The 18,041-nt window shown below is 36.4% G+C and overlaps 2 protein-coding genes across 4 annotated transcripts in view; one reads left to right on the plus strand and one right to left on the minus strand.

The window, feature by feature from the left end:
• The window catches only part of cdh23 (cadherin-related 23), a 292,980-nt gene that overhangs the window by 253,528 nt on the left and 21,411 nt on the right, over nucleotides 1-18,041 (plus strand). For all 3 annotated transcript variants that reach the window (XM_048204503.1, XM_048204504.1, XM_048204505.1), the window contains 4 exons: nucleotides 15,447-15,668; nucleotides 16,756-16,875; nucleotides 16,957-17,137; nucleotides 17,293-17,426. In XM_048204503.1, coding sequence (XP_048060460.1) covers nucleotides 15,447-15,668; nucleotides 16,756-16,875; nucleotides 16,957-17,137; nucleotides 17,293-17,426 — 657 coding nt within the window. The remainder of the gene's footprint in view (nucleotides 1-15,446; nucleotides 15,669-16,755; nucleotides 16,876-16,956; nucleotides 17,138-17,292; nucleotides 17,427-18,041) is intronic.
• On the minus strand, nucleotides 637-13,046 carry vsir (V-set immunoregulatory receptor). Its single transcript, XM_048204506.1, has 7 exons — nucleotides 12,814-13,046; nucleotides 7,208-7,579; nucleotides 7,060-7,122; nucleotides 6,409-6,519; nucleotides 6,173-6,200; nucleotides 5,316-5,491; nucleotides 637-2,170 (listed from the first exon to the last, which is right to left on the minus strand). The coding sequence occupies exons 1-7, from the start codon at nucleotides 12,866-12,868 to the stop codon at nucleotides 2,136-2,138; spliced, it is 840 nt and encodes a 279-aa protein (XP_048060463.1). The 5' UTR covers nucleotides 12,869-13,046; the 3' UTR covers nucleotides 637-2,135.

Consider the following 18,041-nt stretch of genomic DNA (forward strand, 5'->3'; position numbering starts at 1 on the left):
TGGGTGGGGGAAAATAGTATGATAACCTACATTTTATGATCCAATCAGATCCCAATGGATCAAGCCCCACCCCTTACATAAGTACAGCTTCTTGTAAACAGTTTCTGCAGCTGCTTGTAAACAGATTTTGACTGTTTTTTTTCCCCCTTTTTCTTTTGACACTAAACATAAGATACTAAGCTTGCTTTTTTAAAAGCCAGTCTGAACAACCAAACAGCAAAAACAGGAAACCACAACTTGCCTTATTTTTGAAACAGGAAGTTGCACTCTTAAGAGCTCGTTGATTCCTGTTGTGAACCTCACAGCGGTCTGGGTTTCATCAAGTGTGACTTTTGGGCCTCTAGTGTCTGGATCCACTTTCTAGAGCTGTATCTCAGATGCTGAATTCTCAAAAAGCAACAGATTGAAACTAAATTTAGGGATATGTTGACTTTCAGACGATTCCAATTAAATAGAGAGATGGTACACTTATTTGAACAACAGAAGAGGCCAGTTTCATCTTAGTTAAGAAAGTATTTATTTTTAGTAGATTTTGGGCAAGTTTCCCATAATAGTTTAGAGGCCTCGTCACCCGTCAGTTGACCGTCTGCTGTTGAAGACATTATTTATTGCATAAACACGGCACAAGGACTCAACTCTCACTAGAACATTTTATTTATCTGTATTTTCATACAAAGAAACATAAGCAAATGGAATCAGCAGTTGTGTCACAGCATCGTCACTGGAGCTACATATACGGTGCTACCTTTGTACAGGCACATGTGCAACTTCAAATGTTAAAAAAAAACCTGGTAAAGTGGCGTATTTATCAGCATATTTACAATGTGGATTTGCAATCATTCACCAACAAATCTTTCATTCATACACAAAGCAAAGTGTATAACAAAGCACTCTGTTTGGCAGTGGATTTAAACTTTTAAGCTTCCTGAAAATATTGACCAGTTCTTTGCTTTTTATTTTATTTTATTTTTTTTTATTTAATTGAAAATGAATAAACACTCTCTCTCTCACTCACACACACACACATATATACAAATATATCAGATAAAAATTCAGTACAAAAGATATAAAAACTTCTTTTATGAGCCCTCAGACCCTTAAAGCCACAGGTGACGTAGGAGATGTAAGAGAGTGGCATTGTGTTCAATTGCCACCGATGCAAAATTACCACAAAAAACTGCACTCATTCTGACAGAATGCATCATACACGCTACATATATCATAAAAGCACCACACTCACCACGAAAGGGTTTAAAATAGCCCATCGTTTTTCAACAGGTCTAACGGTGAGTGTACTGAGAACATCCCTTTTCCTCCGACACGATGCAGGTGCTGGTCCCAATCTGGGTCCGTTACATAAAGACACTCATTTTCAAAAGTAAAATATGTTTTAAAACTTTGAAACAAACTGTCATGTGCATCATCATTCAGCTCTCCAGTCAATGAAAAAGCAGGCCAGTTCTGAGATCTGCAGTTTCCCTGGCCGAGCACCAAATCTGGGACCAGCACCGGCACCATTTCAGTGGTAAAGTGATAACTGAGTCCTTTGGCAGTATTGGAGTATTGAGCAAGTAGGTATTTAGAAAGTACTGAGATGGGTAAAACAGGAGTAGATGAGGTATTAATACATCCCTGACCTCTAGAAGAGAGCAGATGAATAGAATGATTCAGTGGAAAAGTGAGATGAGGATGGGAATAGACAGATTAGAGAAGAGAGGAAGAGTGAAAAATAATCATTTAAGTGCAAATGAAGCCTCAGTGTGACCGATACACGAAGTACAGGACAAGCAAAAATGTGTGCAAACAGCTTAGCTGAAATCAAATTTTCAACTCAAATGGCACACAAGGACATCTTTGGATCCTCTTCTTAAAAATGCCCCGTGATCGTGCCCTAACTTGTGAAATTTCCTTCTCTCGAAACCCGTTCAAAGACAATCAGCAGACAGACACAGACATCACCAGATAAGGGGTCCCACTGTAATAGCGAAGAGCTGAGTTCATTTGCCATTTTTTCGGGGGGAGGGGGGTGGGTCTCTCCTTATCAGCCTTGCAGAAGACGGGAAGAAAAGAGGCATGATGATGTGGAAGAGAAGGATGAAGCACTAGGTGTTCCTGGGGGATGAACGTGACATCTCTTATTCCAGTAAGTTGGGAGACTCAGGAATGGGATCTGCAAAAGTAAAAGTAAAATGATTAGAGGGGGCTTTAAAGTCTGCTTATAATGTTAGGCAAAGTTTCTTGCACCGCCATAATTTATTTTTACATGACCATCCTCTCTCTGGTGTTTAGAATTAACAGGTCTATTTTTGCTGCTCTCCCTTTTAGACTTCTATATAAACGCCCTCTGTTATGATTGTGTAATGACTTTACATATGAAATGAGTGATGTCTCCAGGCTGTGTGGAAAGTCCATCAGTAAATGTGCCATTTTTTAATGTTTTTGCAGCTTAGTGTTAATGAATGGTCTTGGTGGGATGTGGTAGGAGCTTTGCATTATGCAATATGTATTTTAACATTGTAGTTTTATGTCATTCCATAACTATTTTACATTTATGCATTCGGCATAAATGTGCTCTGATTGGCCTAGTGTTGCACGATATACCGGTACTAGAAAGGTATCGCGATACCCTGCTTTTAAAAACGCTCCGGTTCTTCATTCAAACATCCCGATTTGTACAAAGAATTTAAAGAGCGACAGGTTAGTGAATGTGATACCAGCATTATGTTTATGCTCTCATACATTAAATGAGTGTTATTTATTTTACTCGTGCAAGCAGAACTCCGCAAAGAGGTGTATTATTGAGTCTAAGTTTAATTATTCTAAGTGATATCTGGTTGCAGAAATAAAATTAATTTAAAAATACATAAATATGTGAAGGGTATATAGTTATTTTAAACCAATTTATGCTTTAATAACATTGCTCTAATTATTTACAGTAATATAATTTTTACAATAATCTTACTGTCAAAAACACCTAAATGTATAAAAAAAAGCATAACAGCAAATAATTTACAATTTTGTTGAGCATGAAAATAATAAACATTAAAAATGATATTAAAACTAACTCTAACTTCATGGCAATGAAGCTCAAATCCAGAATTATCAGCTGCACACTGGTGAAGAAAGAGTTCTGTCATATGTTTGCTGATGTTTTAGGTTTTTGCCATAGTATCGTTTAAGTATCGGTATCGTGATATTTAAGTTGGGTATCGTATCGAAGTCAAAATATTGGTATCGTGACAACACTAGATTGGCCAGCATACCCAGTGCGTTTTGATTGGCCAAACACCTCAAGAGTGTGTTGGAAATGTAACCCCCTTTACCATAATCGCGAGTTTCAGCTTCCAAGGGTTTAAAGGTGTCCTAGAACTTTTTTTAAAAAGATGTAATATAAGTCTAAGGTGTCCCCTGAATGTGTCTGTGAAATTTCAGCTCAAAATACCCCATAGATTTTTTTTAATTCATTTTTTTAACTGCCTATTTTGGGGCATCATTATAAATGAGCCGATTCAGGGCTACTGGCCCTTTAATTCTCGTGCTCCACGCCCACGGAGCTCGCGCTTGCCTTGAACAGTGCATAAACAAAGTTTACACAGCTAATATAACCCTCAAATGGATCTTTACAAAGTGTTCGTCATGCATGCGGCATGCATGCGTCGGATTATATTGTTATATTGTTTACTTCTGGTTTTGAATGAGTTTGATAGTGCTCCGTGGCTAACGGCTAATGCTACTCTGTTGGAGAGATTTATAAAGAATGAAGTTGTGTTTATGCATTATACAGACTGCAAGTGTTTAATAATGAAAATTGCGACGGCTCTTGTCTCCGTGAATACAGTAAGAAACGATGGTAACTTTAACCACATTTAACAGTACATTAGCAACATGCTAACGAAACATTTAGAAAGACAATTTACAAATATCACTAAAAATATCATGTTATCATGGATCATGTCAGTTATTATTGCTCCATCTGCCATTTTTCGCTGTTGTTCTTGCTTGCTTACCTAGTCTGATGATTTGGTTGTGCACATCCAGATGGCTGCCCTTGTCTAATGCCTTTCATAATGTTGGGAACATGGGCTGGCATATGCAAATATTGGGGGCGTACACCCCGACTGTTACGTAACTGTTACGTGTTATGTTGAGATTCGCCTGTTTTCGGAGGTCTTTTAAACAAATGAGATTTATATAAGAAGGAGGAAACAATGGAGTTTGAGACTCACTGTATGTCTTTTCCATGTACTGAACTCTTGATATTTGACTATGCCAAGATAAATACAATTTTTCATTCGAGGGCTTATTATTATAAATAAATCTTAACCTCTGATTCCTAATTTCATCCATTTTCGGAAGGCCAAACAAAGCAGTCTTGCTTTCACATCCAAACTTTATCAAAATACAATAACTTGCTCGGATGAAACTTTCCTTTCCAGCTGGCATATGTATCACCCACTTTTCCTGATCCAATCAATCCCCAAAGGATAAAATTAAGCCCCACCCTATATCTTTATCATTGAATATCCTGTTTCACTTTGAGTCACATTACATGTCTTTACTACCTTTCTGTGTCAATTGGTTATGACATTGCTGTGTATAGGGAAATCAGAAAGCTCTCGGATTTCATCAGAAAAATCTTAATTTGTGCTCCGAAGATGAATGAAGCTTTTGCGCGTTTGGAACGACATGAGGGTGAGAAATTAATGACAGAATTTGCATTTTTGGGGGAACTATCCCTTTAAGGAAGTAAAAAGGGTTGTAAACTTGTTCACTGTTGACATTAATGTTTCTGTGTATGCAGGTAATGTTAATGTGCCAGCAGGTCATGTATAATGAAGAAACACACATGAAAGTAGACACGTATACACACACACACACACGTTCTCAGTTTCTCAGAATCCAGCTTGCCATCAGAGAAGCAGAAATGACTGTTGTGAAATGAGGGAGAAAAGAGGAAATTGACATTTTGTAAATTCCGCTGAGCTAAATGTTAAAAGGAGAGAGGAGGCGTGTGTCTGTGTGTGGAGAGCGAGCTGGACTTCATAACGTTCATCTACACACACGAGACTGTGTGCAGATTTGCATGCGTGTGTTAATTTTTCACTGAAACCGTGTGGGTACAGCTTGTGCCTACCAAGAAGAAAAGAAAATTCAACAAAAACAATTTCTGTTTGTGTGGTGTCTGCGCATTTGTTTAAGATTGCCTATGTTTAAGCACCGTCGTCATGTGTGTATCTGTGTGTGTAGTGGTTCTCCAGATCTGCGTGGCAGTGACAAGCTTTAGCAATCTGTTTGGAGTTGTCTGTGTGTCGTACCCTGTGCTGGGAAGAACAATAATTCCCCTTGTATGTTTGGGGAGAATGGAGTTCCGGGTTCCGACAGGAGGTGGCGTCCTGTTTCAGATGACTGCCTCATGATTTGGGATACAGTGCGGGGTTTGGGTTGTGGAGAATCGCCCAAAAACACTGGGTTCTCATGTGCATGTGCTTCACTAGAGAGAGACAGAGGTTTAATGAAAATATTTGTATATATGTATTTATTAAATATATGAAAATATATATTATAACAAGTGAATCTCATGAAACCTGTCAAGAATGTTTGAAACAAAAATGAATAAGAAATCATATTTTGCATATAAATACATGAAAAATATAGAATAATTAACCTGCTATTAGGACCATTAAGATTCTTTTTTACATTATGAAATTATTTTCATGACAGGCACATTTTCCCCCAAATTCTCATTACAAAATTATTTCATGTAAAAATAATCACTCATAGTAAATGATCAAAAAATAATAATCAAGTATTTAATTTTTTAAAATACACTTGTAGCATTTGTTGTACTGCCTTTATGCTTATTTATAGAAATGTTTTACATTATTATAAAAATACAGTAATAAGAATCACCATTGAGAATATTACAAATTGCAAAAATAAATACATAAATAATCTGGAAGCATTTCTGTAATAGGAATTCAGAAGGAAAATATACTTTATTATCATTAAAAATAATGTTGCAATACGAAAAAAAAAAATCTTGTTTTTTAAAATGTAATTATTTTTATTTATATTATTTTTGAGGTGAAATGTAATTTGGACATGGTTTTGTGAGATTCATCTAAATATCCCTTGTTGAGTCTAGAGTATTTTGGTCACTGTGGAAACTCACCTGTCCATACGCACCAGCTCATGTGAACCTGGGGAAAAACAGGAACAGGAAATGGTTCACAGTGAGAAAGGAAATGCATTCTCTTTAAAACAATTAGTATAGCTACTGTACTCCATCAGCAGATTGTGCAGTGCAGGACATGTGCAGCGCTCTCTCATGCACAATATAGGTCAGAGTAAGTGTATGAGCAATACATGACTAAGTCTACGTGTGCGTGTGTGTGTGTGTGTACTCACGTCTGTGACGCTCTACTGTTTGTCTCTGTCTGTAAACTAGCATCAATATGAGAGGGAGGCACAGAATGAAAGCTACGCAGGCTGCGATAGCCAGACCTTCAGCCACTGAGTCTGAAAAACAAAGACAGAGAGACGTTACCGGTGGAAAAGAGAAAAGAAATCTCTAGTGAATCAGCCCAAAAAGTATTTAGACACTTAAAGCCACACTTAAAAATGAATGAATGCCAGTTTGCGTATATTATATAAAAAGATAGCACAAGCACATCTTTCAGCCAGAAGATTTTGCAGAAAAGTTGAGGTTTACAGATTGAAACATTAGATTTAAGGTTGACTTCACTAAACAGCCACCCCATTTTGTACACCATGTTGCATCTTATTCACTAACCACTCACAGTCTAGTCTCACTAGGTGTTAAATGCACTGAAATAGAGTTTGAGTGTCATTTTCAACACCGACATTTGTATAATAGGCTCATTATACATGTCTTATTCTGAAAACTGTACTTGTGAACTTGAGAGGAACTTTCATTGAGCAAAAATGGAAGTATTGAGCAAGTAGATTCCTCTTGGCTTGATTGGCATTTTTAAGTGTGACTTATGTGCCCTAATACATTTTAGGGCCTCTGTATTATTTGTGTGGTGTTGATCGTACCATCTGAAGGATTGTGGGACCACTCCAAACACTTCAGACTGTTGTTGTGAGGATATGCCTTTGCTGTGGAAACATGTGAAATTAAAATCACACAGGAACAAAGGGGATATATAAATGTCACACCTGACATCTCTCCTGGCTCACTTACATGGCACCACAGTCAGGTAGATGAAGTCATGGGCCTCCTGCTCGACTTTGTGTTTGTCATTAAAGTCCACGAGCAGGCAGCAGTATTTGCCCTGGTCCTTGTGCTTGATGTTCTGCAAGAAGATGGAGAACTTATTACCGTTGATGTACTCCACTCCCAGAGAGTGGTTGGTGTGACCGGAACCACGCGGATGTTCGCCCTTGTGGCAGCGCTCCTGTGAGCGAGGCGTGAAGAGCCAGGTGTTAAACAGCTTGTCCCCTGAGTTAGTCTTGGATCCGGACTGAATGCATGTCAGGGTGACGTTGGCCCCTTCAGCACACTCGTAGATCCGATGGGGCACAGAAACACTTAGAGAGTGATGCGCACCGCTCGCTGGAGAGACAGAAAGAGAAAATAGGGATTTTATATTTAAATAAAACATTTACATTTAATAACAAAGATGTGCAATGTTTTGGAAACCTAAAAATACCCTTTTCTACTAACATATATATATATATATATATATATCAGTAGAGACTGTAACTGTATGGCTTTTTGTAAGTTAATTCCCCCGAAAAATGGAAATACATGCAAAAATTTTCAATTTGACTGTTAATTTTAAATGCCAACCCATTTATTTATTTATTAGATGTCTGCACAGGCAGAGACATAATGCAATATCTGTATTTGACCAAGTGAATTTCCTTATAGAGTGTGTGCATTTGGTACTTGTAAGCTTAGCACACTCGTCTTTATCTTAAAAATGTTCAATCAGTGTCAAATTTTAAGCCGCACAACTAAAAGTGTATGAGTGTCAATAGAAAAGTCATTTGTTAGATATTATTATATATTAGGGGTGCAAGGATACAAGTATTCGTACCGTAAATTTTCGGTACACGTGTGCTGACAGAGTTGTAGCCCATTAACCACTTTTAACCACCATTAATACTAGTTAGAAAATTATTTAAATGAACATCTGAAGGTATGTTGGAAGATACAGTACAACTTACTGAAATGTATCCCGTTTAATCGCTCAATCAGTGTTTCAACAGCGAAAAGACATCAACGAAACAGCTTGTAAACAATGTCACCATAAAAATGCAATTTAGTGTCCACAGCTTGTTAGTTCAGAGAAATTAACTCTTTTGCTATTATTATTATATTTTACTTAACCTGTCTTGATTATTTAATGTGTATGTTTAATGTACGTTTAAATAAATCTGTCATGAAAACAAGTTATGACGGCCTCTGTGTAAATGAATATATTTTAACATCGAATTGGAGTAGAAACGGATTTAGAAGTTAATGCAAAAACTGCCTTACCAAACTTTTGTTGTGAAATGCTTCATTTTTTTTTTTTGTGCCTTTCTAAATTTTGTTCCTCCAGTCACATTAAATGTTGCTTATGTGTCCAGTTGTATACTAAAACTACTACAACAGTAATTTATGGGGGGAAAAAAATGTTTTTTTTTAATTAAAAACAAGCTTTGTGAAACCCAGATGTGCTCTGTGGAAGAAAAGCATTTCCACCACATTATTGAACAAACAACAGGTGTCATTTTAGACTTCAGTCCTCTGCTGCTATTGTTTCTTCTATCCATGACTATAATGTTTTGTGCTCATTTTATTGTGTGTGTGTATGTGTGTGTTGTAGAAAATAAGGGTGGCACTGAGTTCATTGTTTCCTAATAGACAAAACAGACCTACACCCTAATTGCACAGACATGAACCAGAGCTGAATGTTTATCTACAAGGCTAATGAAATGGGAAAAACCCTGATTTCTCATGAATGGATAAATATTTCCTATATTTCTGAATGACTGACCCAGATATTGACTGCTTGAATGCATGGCTGCCATTCAGTCTGTGCCCCCTACTATCAATACATGTGTAGTTGACCTTAATGTGCAGTCTGTGCTAATGCTTCTTTATTTAAGATGCCCTGAGTGACTTAAATGCACATAGCTTAAATCTGTACGTGTGTGTGTGTGTGTGTGTGTGTGTGTGTGTGTCAGGAAGAGCAATAGGAAACGGCATCTGTGTGATAAAGTTCAGTTGAGGGCGGTGTGTCCGTTCCTGTCTCTCACAGACACAATATAGTTCAAACCCCTCCTGCCCTATTATTCCCTATAAACCTCATCCGTCCTCATATTCCCAATCAGCGTTCGTAATTATCCGGTTCAGGGCTCCATTTCCCACCCCGTGAAATCCTGTGCTGGGAATCCGCTCTGACAGCTGTCAGCTTTTCAACATGTCTTTGTTGTGACTGGATGTGAAATACTACTCTGCTCTCTCGACAGAGTACCGGGTCGCGATTGGATCAAAGGCGCGTTAGAAAGTGTTTTGGAGGCAGAGCCAATCCAAACTGTTGCTTTAAAAGCACAAAAAGCTATTGATTCTTTCAAGGAGGGTTCAAAGCAACATAAGCACGATTTGTTGAATGATTGGATATTGTCAATGACCATAATTTGAATTGAGCCCAGAACATTCTCAGACTCATCTGCGAGAGAGAGAGAGAGGGAGAAGTAATAATAAAATGTCTCTTGCCTGAGGACATCTGTCTGCAAATGTGTTTATCTGTGCTTATCTGTGACGTCAACACAAAATCATCTGTGCCACTGAATTTACATGGACATCAGTGTCCGTCCTGCTCCTTGTTATTTTTATCTAAAGAATGATCACATTTACATGCCACTGACATGCACCACCATCCAGAATCTGCTTCATTTTTGTAGAGAAACAATGTCTATGATTGTTACTGAAAGATCGAAACGTCTTTAAAGAGAGATTAGCTTGTTTTCATTACAAGGAAATGCTTATTTACACTGCCAAGATCCCAAAGGATGCCAAAAAACACAATTAAAATATAGTGCACATTTTATAATATGTAACCCTGGACCACAAAACCAGTCATACATCATCTGAAAGCTGAATAAATAAGTTTCAACTTTCCGCTGATTTGGCTGCGATACAACTATGTGAAAATCTGGAATCTGAGGGTGCAAAAAAAAGCTAAATAAAATCGCCTTTAAAGTTGTCCAAATGAAGTCCTTAGCATTGCATATAGCAATTTTTGATATATTTACGGTAGGAAATGTATAAAATATATTGATGGAACATTATCTTTACTTAATATCCTAATGATTTTTGGAATAAAAGAAAAATCGATCATTTTGACCCATACAATGTATTGTTGGCTATTGCTACAAATATACCCCTGCGACTTAAGACTGGTTTTGTGGTCCAGGGTCACATATAGCTTTAAGTCATTCACTGATCATAGTTTCTTTTAAAACAGTGTCACATAATAAATGAGATGCATCAAACCAAGTTTGACATTGTTCTCAAATTAAATTTAAGAGCTTTGATGGAGGGGAAGATTATCAGTCAATTTTACAGCCCCCACCTCCATGTATTGGTCTCATTTCTCACTATTGCTGTTTGTGTAAGAACCTCATTACAAGGTGTTAATGAAAGCCATAGGTGTCTAAGAACTCCCCTCCCATCTGCAGAGAGCATGACTGTGAGGGACCGTCCCATTTCACCTGAAACCTCCTGCAAATAAGCATCTGCCTACCATTACAGAAACTCCTCGGCTTCATGCATTAAAGGATTGTTTTAGTTATGGAGTAATGGACTGTTTCCAGAAGCAAAAATCAATAATATTTTGTAGAAATTATTATTAAAGTAAAGATTAAGAAAGTAAAGAATTTGAAATCATGGGAGCAGGTTGGAAAAAGGCACCATTGCTATGGTGTACCAGTCTTAAGAGTCAAGAACAATGAGCAATAGTGATGTTTCCTTTAGCAAGCACTATTTATGCTCATTATTTCATCATCCTTCCTCGCTTGTGTTATTTTTCTCTTAGTTCTCAGTTGATCATTTTGTCCCCTTCGTATTCTTACTGAGAAGACGCTCTGGATGTAGCTGGGACTTACAAACCCAGGGGGTCAAGAATGTAATCCCAGAGCAGTATCCACAGATAGTCTCCCTGTCTCATTCCATCTGGGATCCTTTCAGTCTGTCTCCCTGTCTCTCTATATATGCTGATTTCTCAGGCCTGGTTAAGATGAAACCATCAGGCTTTTTGAGAAAGATCACACCTCCTCACTGTGATAAGGATGTAGAGATGGTTGAGCATTGAATCGATACCCCCTGGTATGGAAATCTGACCTGACGGATACTTAATAACAGCTTCCCCCTGGGAACAAGCTTCACAAACCCTGCCACTTCCTGAAGACCCACGTCTACCCCTCACACTGTCTACCTTTAGACCAACCGCTCGATATTAAATCAATATTAGCTAAATGATGAACCAGCCATAGTCTATGGATTACTGAATTAATCTGTAAACTAAAGCTATATATGTGTGTGTGTGTGTGTGTGTGTGTGTGTGTGTGTGTGTGTGTGTGTGTGTGTGTGTTTGTGTGTATAAAACCGTCATAACTTAATAATTTTCTAGACTTCTGATTGGCTGAGGGAAGCTTGTGTAAATGAGGAAGGAAGTATCCAGTTAAAGCTGGATGTATAAACAAATTCTGCTCAGACAGATACTACATTAAAAATAGAGTAAAATAATATGACAGATTAAGTGTTCCATTTTTCATCATTACAAAATGTCATTAGTTCTGACGAAACCACATTACACATTATGTAAATTTGTGTAATATTTGTGTTTTTCTTTTAACTGATTTGTTCTGTAACATATTCGTGTCAAGACAACAGCGTGATTATCGTACAATAATGTCCAAATGCGTATAGTAGACGATGAAGTAAATTAGGAATCACATTACTGACCAACTTAGATTATGAATATTACGTATATGAGTGTAATTTCAACTAAATTAATACAAGCCAAGTTTTTACCATTCTAGGATTCGCTAGATGTCCAACGCACACTAACTACAGCCTACGTTTGAGCCAATCAGCTAAATTTGGCTAAAATGTAGGGTTAAACCTCACATTAAAGTAATATTCATGAATCAAGCAGTCACTGCAACAGCATTAGTAAATGCGCTTGATATTTTCGACGCACGAGAGAGCCTAAACTCATCGACTGGATACACCAAATCATTGGGTTTCTTTTCGGTATGATTCCAACAATTTATACGTCCTTAACCAAAATGACATGGCTTCAGAGTAGAAAATTAAAAGGAACATCTGAACTAAAAGTCAGTAAAGTAGCGTGTTGTAAGTTAGTAGGCTATTTGATTCACAATCGGTCACAAACTATGACAGATGACCGGCTTTTGTACAAGTTGAACGTTGAATTCAGGCCAAAAAATGAGAGAAAGAACTGTCATTTTTCAGTTTTGAAACAAGTTGACTCACGCCCAAACAGCCTTGAGGACGTTTTACACGTAAACAAATGTCAGAATCGGGGCAGTTTATGAGGCACGCGCTCGGAACGCAACGGGATTGAAAAGAACGCGGAGGTCTCGAGACGCATTTTAAAACTTGAACCACAATGTTAAAACCCTAAAAAACTGCAAAATCCGACACAACGGCGAAATACGTCAATTTGACGCACGTGCAAACAGAAGAGCTATTTAAAATAAAAACATAGCAACGCCAGAGCGCGTTCTGTATGAATGACCCCGTCTAGACCAGAAATAGAGTAGAATTACCTTTAACTGCAGTTAGAAAATGAACGCAGAGCAAGAGAGCCCAAAATACATCCATCAGTCCTATCTTCAGTTTATGTCCAAAGTCCTCTACAATTTTTCCAGCCGTGATGACAGAAAACTTTTATAGTCTTCCTCTTATTCCCGTGTGTTGTGAACTCAGCTGCTCTTACAGTAAGTTATTTCTCTAAATCATCAGAAGTGAACCACAGAAAGAAGAATCTGTACTTCACTCAGTGGCTGCTCAGTGCTCCCCACCCCTCCCTTCCCTTCAAATCACTCCTCCCACTGACTTTAAATACTACAGGTAAAATTAAAGTTATACTTCTGTTTTAAATGTATTGAAATAATTATTTTTAAACCAATTATAATTTACATTTTAAAGTTTATTTTTTGGTAATATGTAGTAATATAATACATTTTTAAGTGAAACAGTACATTCCACATTTCTCTGTATGTTTTTGGAAGTTTATTCTGCAGTAATAATTTAAATGGCTTAGTCTTTTTTTAAGCCTATAATAAAAATTTGGTTTTATACAGATTTTGGATGACTGGGTTTTGTACTATGTTCCTTTTGAGATCATATTCAGAATCTGTCATCATAGCTGACCAATTTTCGGGTTCTGGAACTTGAGAGAAATGCTTGAGTGAGTTTTACAGGGAGACATGGTATCAGTCTCAATGCCTATTGATAGTATACATGCACACATCAATAACCTCCGGCACACACCATCAGGTTATGCAAATGTAATTCAAACTTGCTGCGCCAGTTCACTATGATACCATGAGATAAAGGTTTCTCCACACTGGTGCATAGTCTGTCCAGAAGAAAACATGCAAATACTTTCATCCATTGCCCTGCTATCTAGACATACATCATGTTTACAATTTTATTTATTTACTTAGATAAACAGTATAAAAGGATACCTATTTAAAGTAGGATTACATTACATTACTTTATTTTATGGTGTCCTTGTTACAGTGTAATTATTTAGGTTTAAGGTTAGTTTATGTAATTATGCATTATTTACTGTTATTACATGTAACATATGTAACAAGGACACTGTAAAATAAAGTGTCACATATAGTAGTTATAGTGTGTTATTTTTCAATGCATTGCCACTGTTCTTACATTTATTTATAAGGGACATGTTTTTTTATTTGTTGTGTATTATATATACTGTATATATAGGGTCCTTAAGAAAAATGTGTTTTTCACTACTCCCATAGTGTATGATTGCAGAGTTTTTGGAACATTGAAAGGGCAACAGATTTTGTGTGAAAATAAATCATAAAAGTGGTTTGTTTTGTTTAAAAATCTTATAAATGTATTAGGTGGCAAGTTGGGCCTCACCAGCATGGGGCAAAGGGCACAAAGTATTGATACAAATACCTTCACTAAAATAATATGTTTTGAAAAATCAAATGCGCCTTTTACCCCTGTGCGCCTTTAGCCCTGCTGTACATAGGTACAGCGGGGCTAAAGGCGCACCGAAGTAAAAGGCTCATATATATATATATATATATAGTATAGTACAGTCCAAAAGTTTGGAACCACTAAGATTTTTTATGTTTTTAAAAGAAGTGTCGTCTGCTCACCAAGGCTACATTTATTTAATTAAAAATACAGTAAAAAACAGTAATATTGTGAAATATTATTACAATTTAAAATATCTGTGTACTATTTAAATATATTTGACAAAGTAATTTATTCCTGTGATGCAAAGCTGAATTTTCAGCATCGTTACTCCAGTCTTCAGTGTCACATGATCCTTCAGAAATCATTCTAATATGCTGATTTGCTGCTCAATAAACACTTATGATTATTTTCAATGTTGAAAACAGTTGTGTACTTTTTTTTTCAGGATTCCTTGATGAATAGAAAGTTCAAAAGAACAGCATTTATCTGAAATACAAAGCTTCTGTAGCATTATACACTACCGTTCAAAAGTTTGGGGTCAGTAAGAATTTGTATTTTTATTTTTTTGAAAAGAAATTAAAGAAATGAATACTTTTATTCAGCAAGGATGCATTAAATCAATCAAAAGTGGCAGTAAAGACATTTATAATGTTACAAAAGATTAGATTTCAGATAAATGCTGTTCTTTTGAACTTTCTATTCATCAAATAATCCTGAAAAAAAAAGTACACAACTGTTTTCAACATTGAAAATAATCATAAGTGTTTATTGAGCAGCAAATCAGCATATTAGAATGATTTCTGAAGGATCATGTGACACTGAAGACTGGAGTAATGATGCTGAAAATTCAGTTTTGACATCACAGGAATAAATTACTTTGTGAAATATATTCAAATAGAAAACAGTTATTTTAAATTGTAATAATATTTCACAATATTACTGTTTTTTACTGTATTTTTAATTAAATAAATGTAGCCTTGGTGAGCAGACGAAACTTCTTTTAAAAACATTAAAAATCTTAGTGGTTCCAAACTTTTGGACTGTACTGTGTATATATATATATATATATATATATATATATATATATATATATATATATATATATATATATATATATATATATGCGCCTGTTGCATCTGTCCTGTTGGATTACCCTACTTATTACTGTAAAATGTTAAAAAAGTATTTAATTCACATGTGTCATCTGTTTCCACAGACATCCACCACTGTGTGGGTGAATATAATTGATGAAAATGACAATGCACCTGAGTTTCCGGAGGAAGAATATGTGACAGAGCTCAGAGAGGGGCCAAACACTGTAGGAGCCATCATCGCCACAGTTACTGCCATCGACCCTGATGAAGGTCTCAACGGAACCATCCGTTATGCCATCTCCAGGGGCAACCTGGCCCAGACGTTCCAGATCAATAGCATAACGGTGAGGCAGTCAGAGAGCGACAGGCAGGAAACAAGGACTGGTTTAAACACACTGATGTGTTTGGTGTTATTGGATTATTTTACTTGCTGCGTTTGTATTTCTTAGAAAACCTTGAAAATTTCAGGGAATTTTTTAATAGCGTTATTTGGAAAGGTTATGGTTTAAAAATTCAAGAAATCCCATCAAGCCTACATGGCCAAATGTGAATTCTTTGTGAATTCATATACTTAGAATGTGCATAGATAACTAATTTGCATAATAACCAGAGAACACAACACCTGATCATATCTGAGCCTGGAAATGGCAACATAAGTGTGAACGTAGTGCAATGCTGGCAAAGACTGAAAAAGAAATTTTGTTTTTTAAACATGTGGTCAAAAATATTGTGATATTTCTCTCTCAAATATGAAAATAATACTACATAGGCAGTGAAAGCATGATATTTTAATGTCAATCAAAGCAAAATATAAATTGATTTAATTTTTAAAAATTATCCTGTTTATTGCACTACTGCTCAAAAGTTTTGGGTTAGTAAGATTTTCAAAGTGTTTTTGAAAGACGTCTCTTCTGATTCTCAAGGCTGCATTTATTTGATCAAAAATACAAAACGGTTATATTGCGAAATATTATTGCAATTTAAATGAACTGCTTTCTATTTGAATATATTTTAAAATCTAATTTATTTCCTGTGATCAAAGCTGAATTTTCAGCACCATTACTCCAGTCTTCAGTGTCACATGATCCTTCAGAAATCCTTCTAATATGTTGATTTACAATATGCTCAAGAAACATTTCTTCTTATTATCAATGTTGAAAACAGTGCTGCTTAATATTTTTGTGGAAACTTTAATACATTTTTTCAAGATTCTTTGCTAAATAGAAAGTTCAAAAGAACAGCATTTACTTGAAATAGAAATCTTTTCTAGTATTACAATTGTCTTTTCTGTCACTTTTGATCAATTTAATGCATCCTTGCCAAATCTTTCAAAAAAGACTTGATAGCTCACAAATGACAGTGTTTCCTGAGAATGATCCTCCACTGCTGTGCGTGTTCATTGTGCGTGTGTGTTTTTGTGTGCGTTCACAGGGTCAGATTGTGGTCATTAGGGAACTGGATTATGAGATCAGTAGTGGTCACTATGTGTTGACGATCACAGCCACAGATCAGTGTCCTATACCGCAGTTTAGACTGACCTCCAGCACCACAGTGAGTTCACGTCTGCTACGCACACATTTATAATCCTCATGATTCCTTTATATCACACTCACACACTGTCCTGTACCGCAGGTCCAGGTGAATGTTGTAGACGTGAACGATAACGCACCCATCTTCCCGAGATCATTCGAAGGTCCATTTGAAATCACAGAGGGTCAGCCTGGCCCACGTGTCTGGACCGTTAAAGCCACGGATGCTGACTCTGGATCCAATGGAAAAGTGGAGTACAGCATCACCGCAGGAGACCTGAAAAGTGTGTGTGTGTGTGTGTGTGTGTGATGGACAGCTGATTCAGTTCCAATCAGAAAAAGTATTAGTGTTTATATTTGTCGTGTTTTTTGTCTGTGGTAAAAATGTTTTTATTCCTTTCTATCTGTCTCTGTTTCTTTCTGTCTCTCTTTTTCCCAGATGAGTTTGTAATTTCATCAGTTGAGGGAGAGTTGAGAGTGAGGAGAGATGTAGAGCTGGACAGAGAAACTATCACATATTACAACATCACCATTACTGCCAAAGATCTGGGAACGCCAGCGCTCAGCGCTACGGTATGCACCCACACAAACAACTCAGTTCATAATCTTCTACTACGCACAAAAGTATGAACTGGGAAAGTACATACTTTTGAGTATGTGGAAATATGCCAGTATTGGGACACACTAAATTGCGTCTTGACACCGCAAACCACTTTGCATTTGTGTTTGTAGTTAAGCTAATCAAACTAAATTGCACGGTTGATCTAAATAAAACTGAAATCGCGATATGGCTCAGTGCAATCTTCAAACCACAAAGGCTGTGATTTACTTTAAAATATGTACTGTGTGTTTCAGAGTGAATCGCTGGTGCGATTCGCGGATTCATGGTTTAAGGTTTGAAAATGAAGAAAATAAAATTATTTTTAGTTATTAGTACTGAAACTTTACAGTTGTGCTGTAAAATAAAATAATTGATTATATTATTGTTTAAAATAATTATACTATAAATAAAATACTATAGTAATATTAATAGTAATAAAAATATTTAAAGGGTTAGTTCACCCAAAAATGAAAATTCTGTCATTAATTACTCACCCTCATGTCGTTCCAAACCTGTAAGACCTCTGTTCATCTTCGGAACACAAATTAAGATATTTTTGATAAAATCAAAGAGTTTTTTTTTATCCT

This window comes from Megalobrama amblycephala, linkage group LG10 (genome assembly GCF_018812025.1).
Source record: "Megalobrama amblycephala isolate DHTTF-2021 linkage group LG10, ASM1881202v1, whole genome shotgun sequence".
Lineage (NCBI taxonomy): Eukaryota > Metazoa > Chordata > Actinopteri > Cypriniformes > Xenocyprididae > Megalobrama > Megalobrama amblycephala.

Excerpts from the sequence above, each read along its gene's own strand:
- vsir (XM_048204506.1), bottom strand. The coding sequence starts at position 12,868 with ATGGATGTATTTTGGGCTCTCTTGCTCTGCGTTCATTTTCTAACTGCA. Across the intron at positions 5,492-6,172 it reads GAGCTGGTGCGTATGGACAG|TGAAGCACATGCACATGAGA; the intron begins GTGAGTTTCCAC and ends GTCTCTCTCTAG. Across the intron at positions 2,171-5,315 it reads ATTGTTCTTCCCAGCACAGG|ATCCCATTCCTGAGTCTCCC; the intron begins GTACGACACACA and ends TTACTTTTGCAG.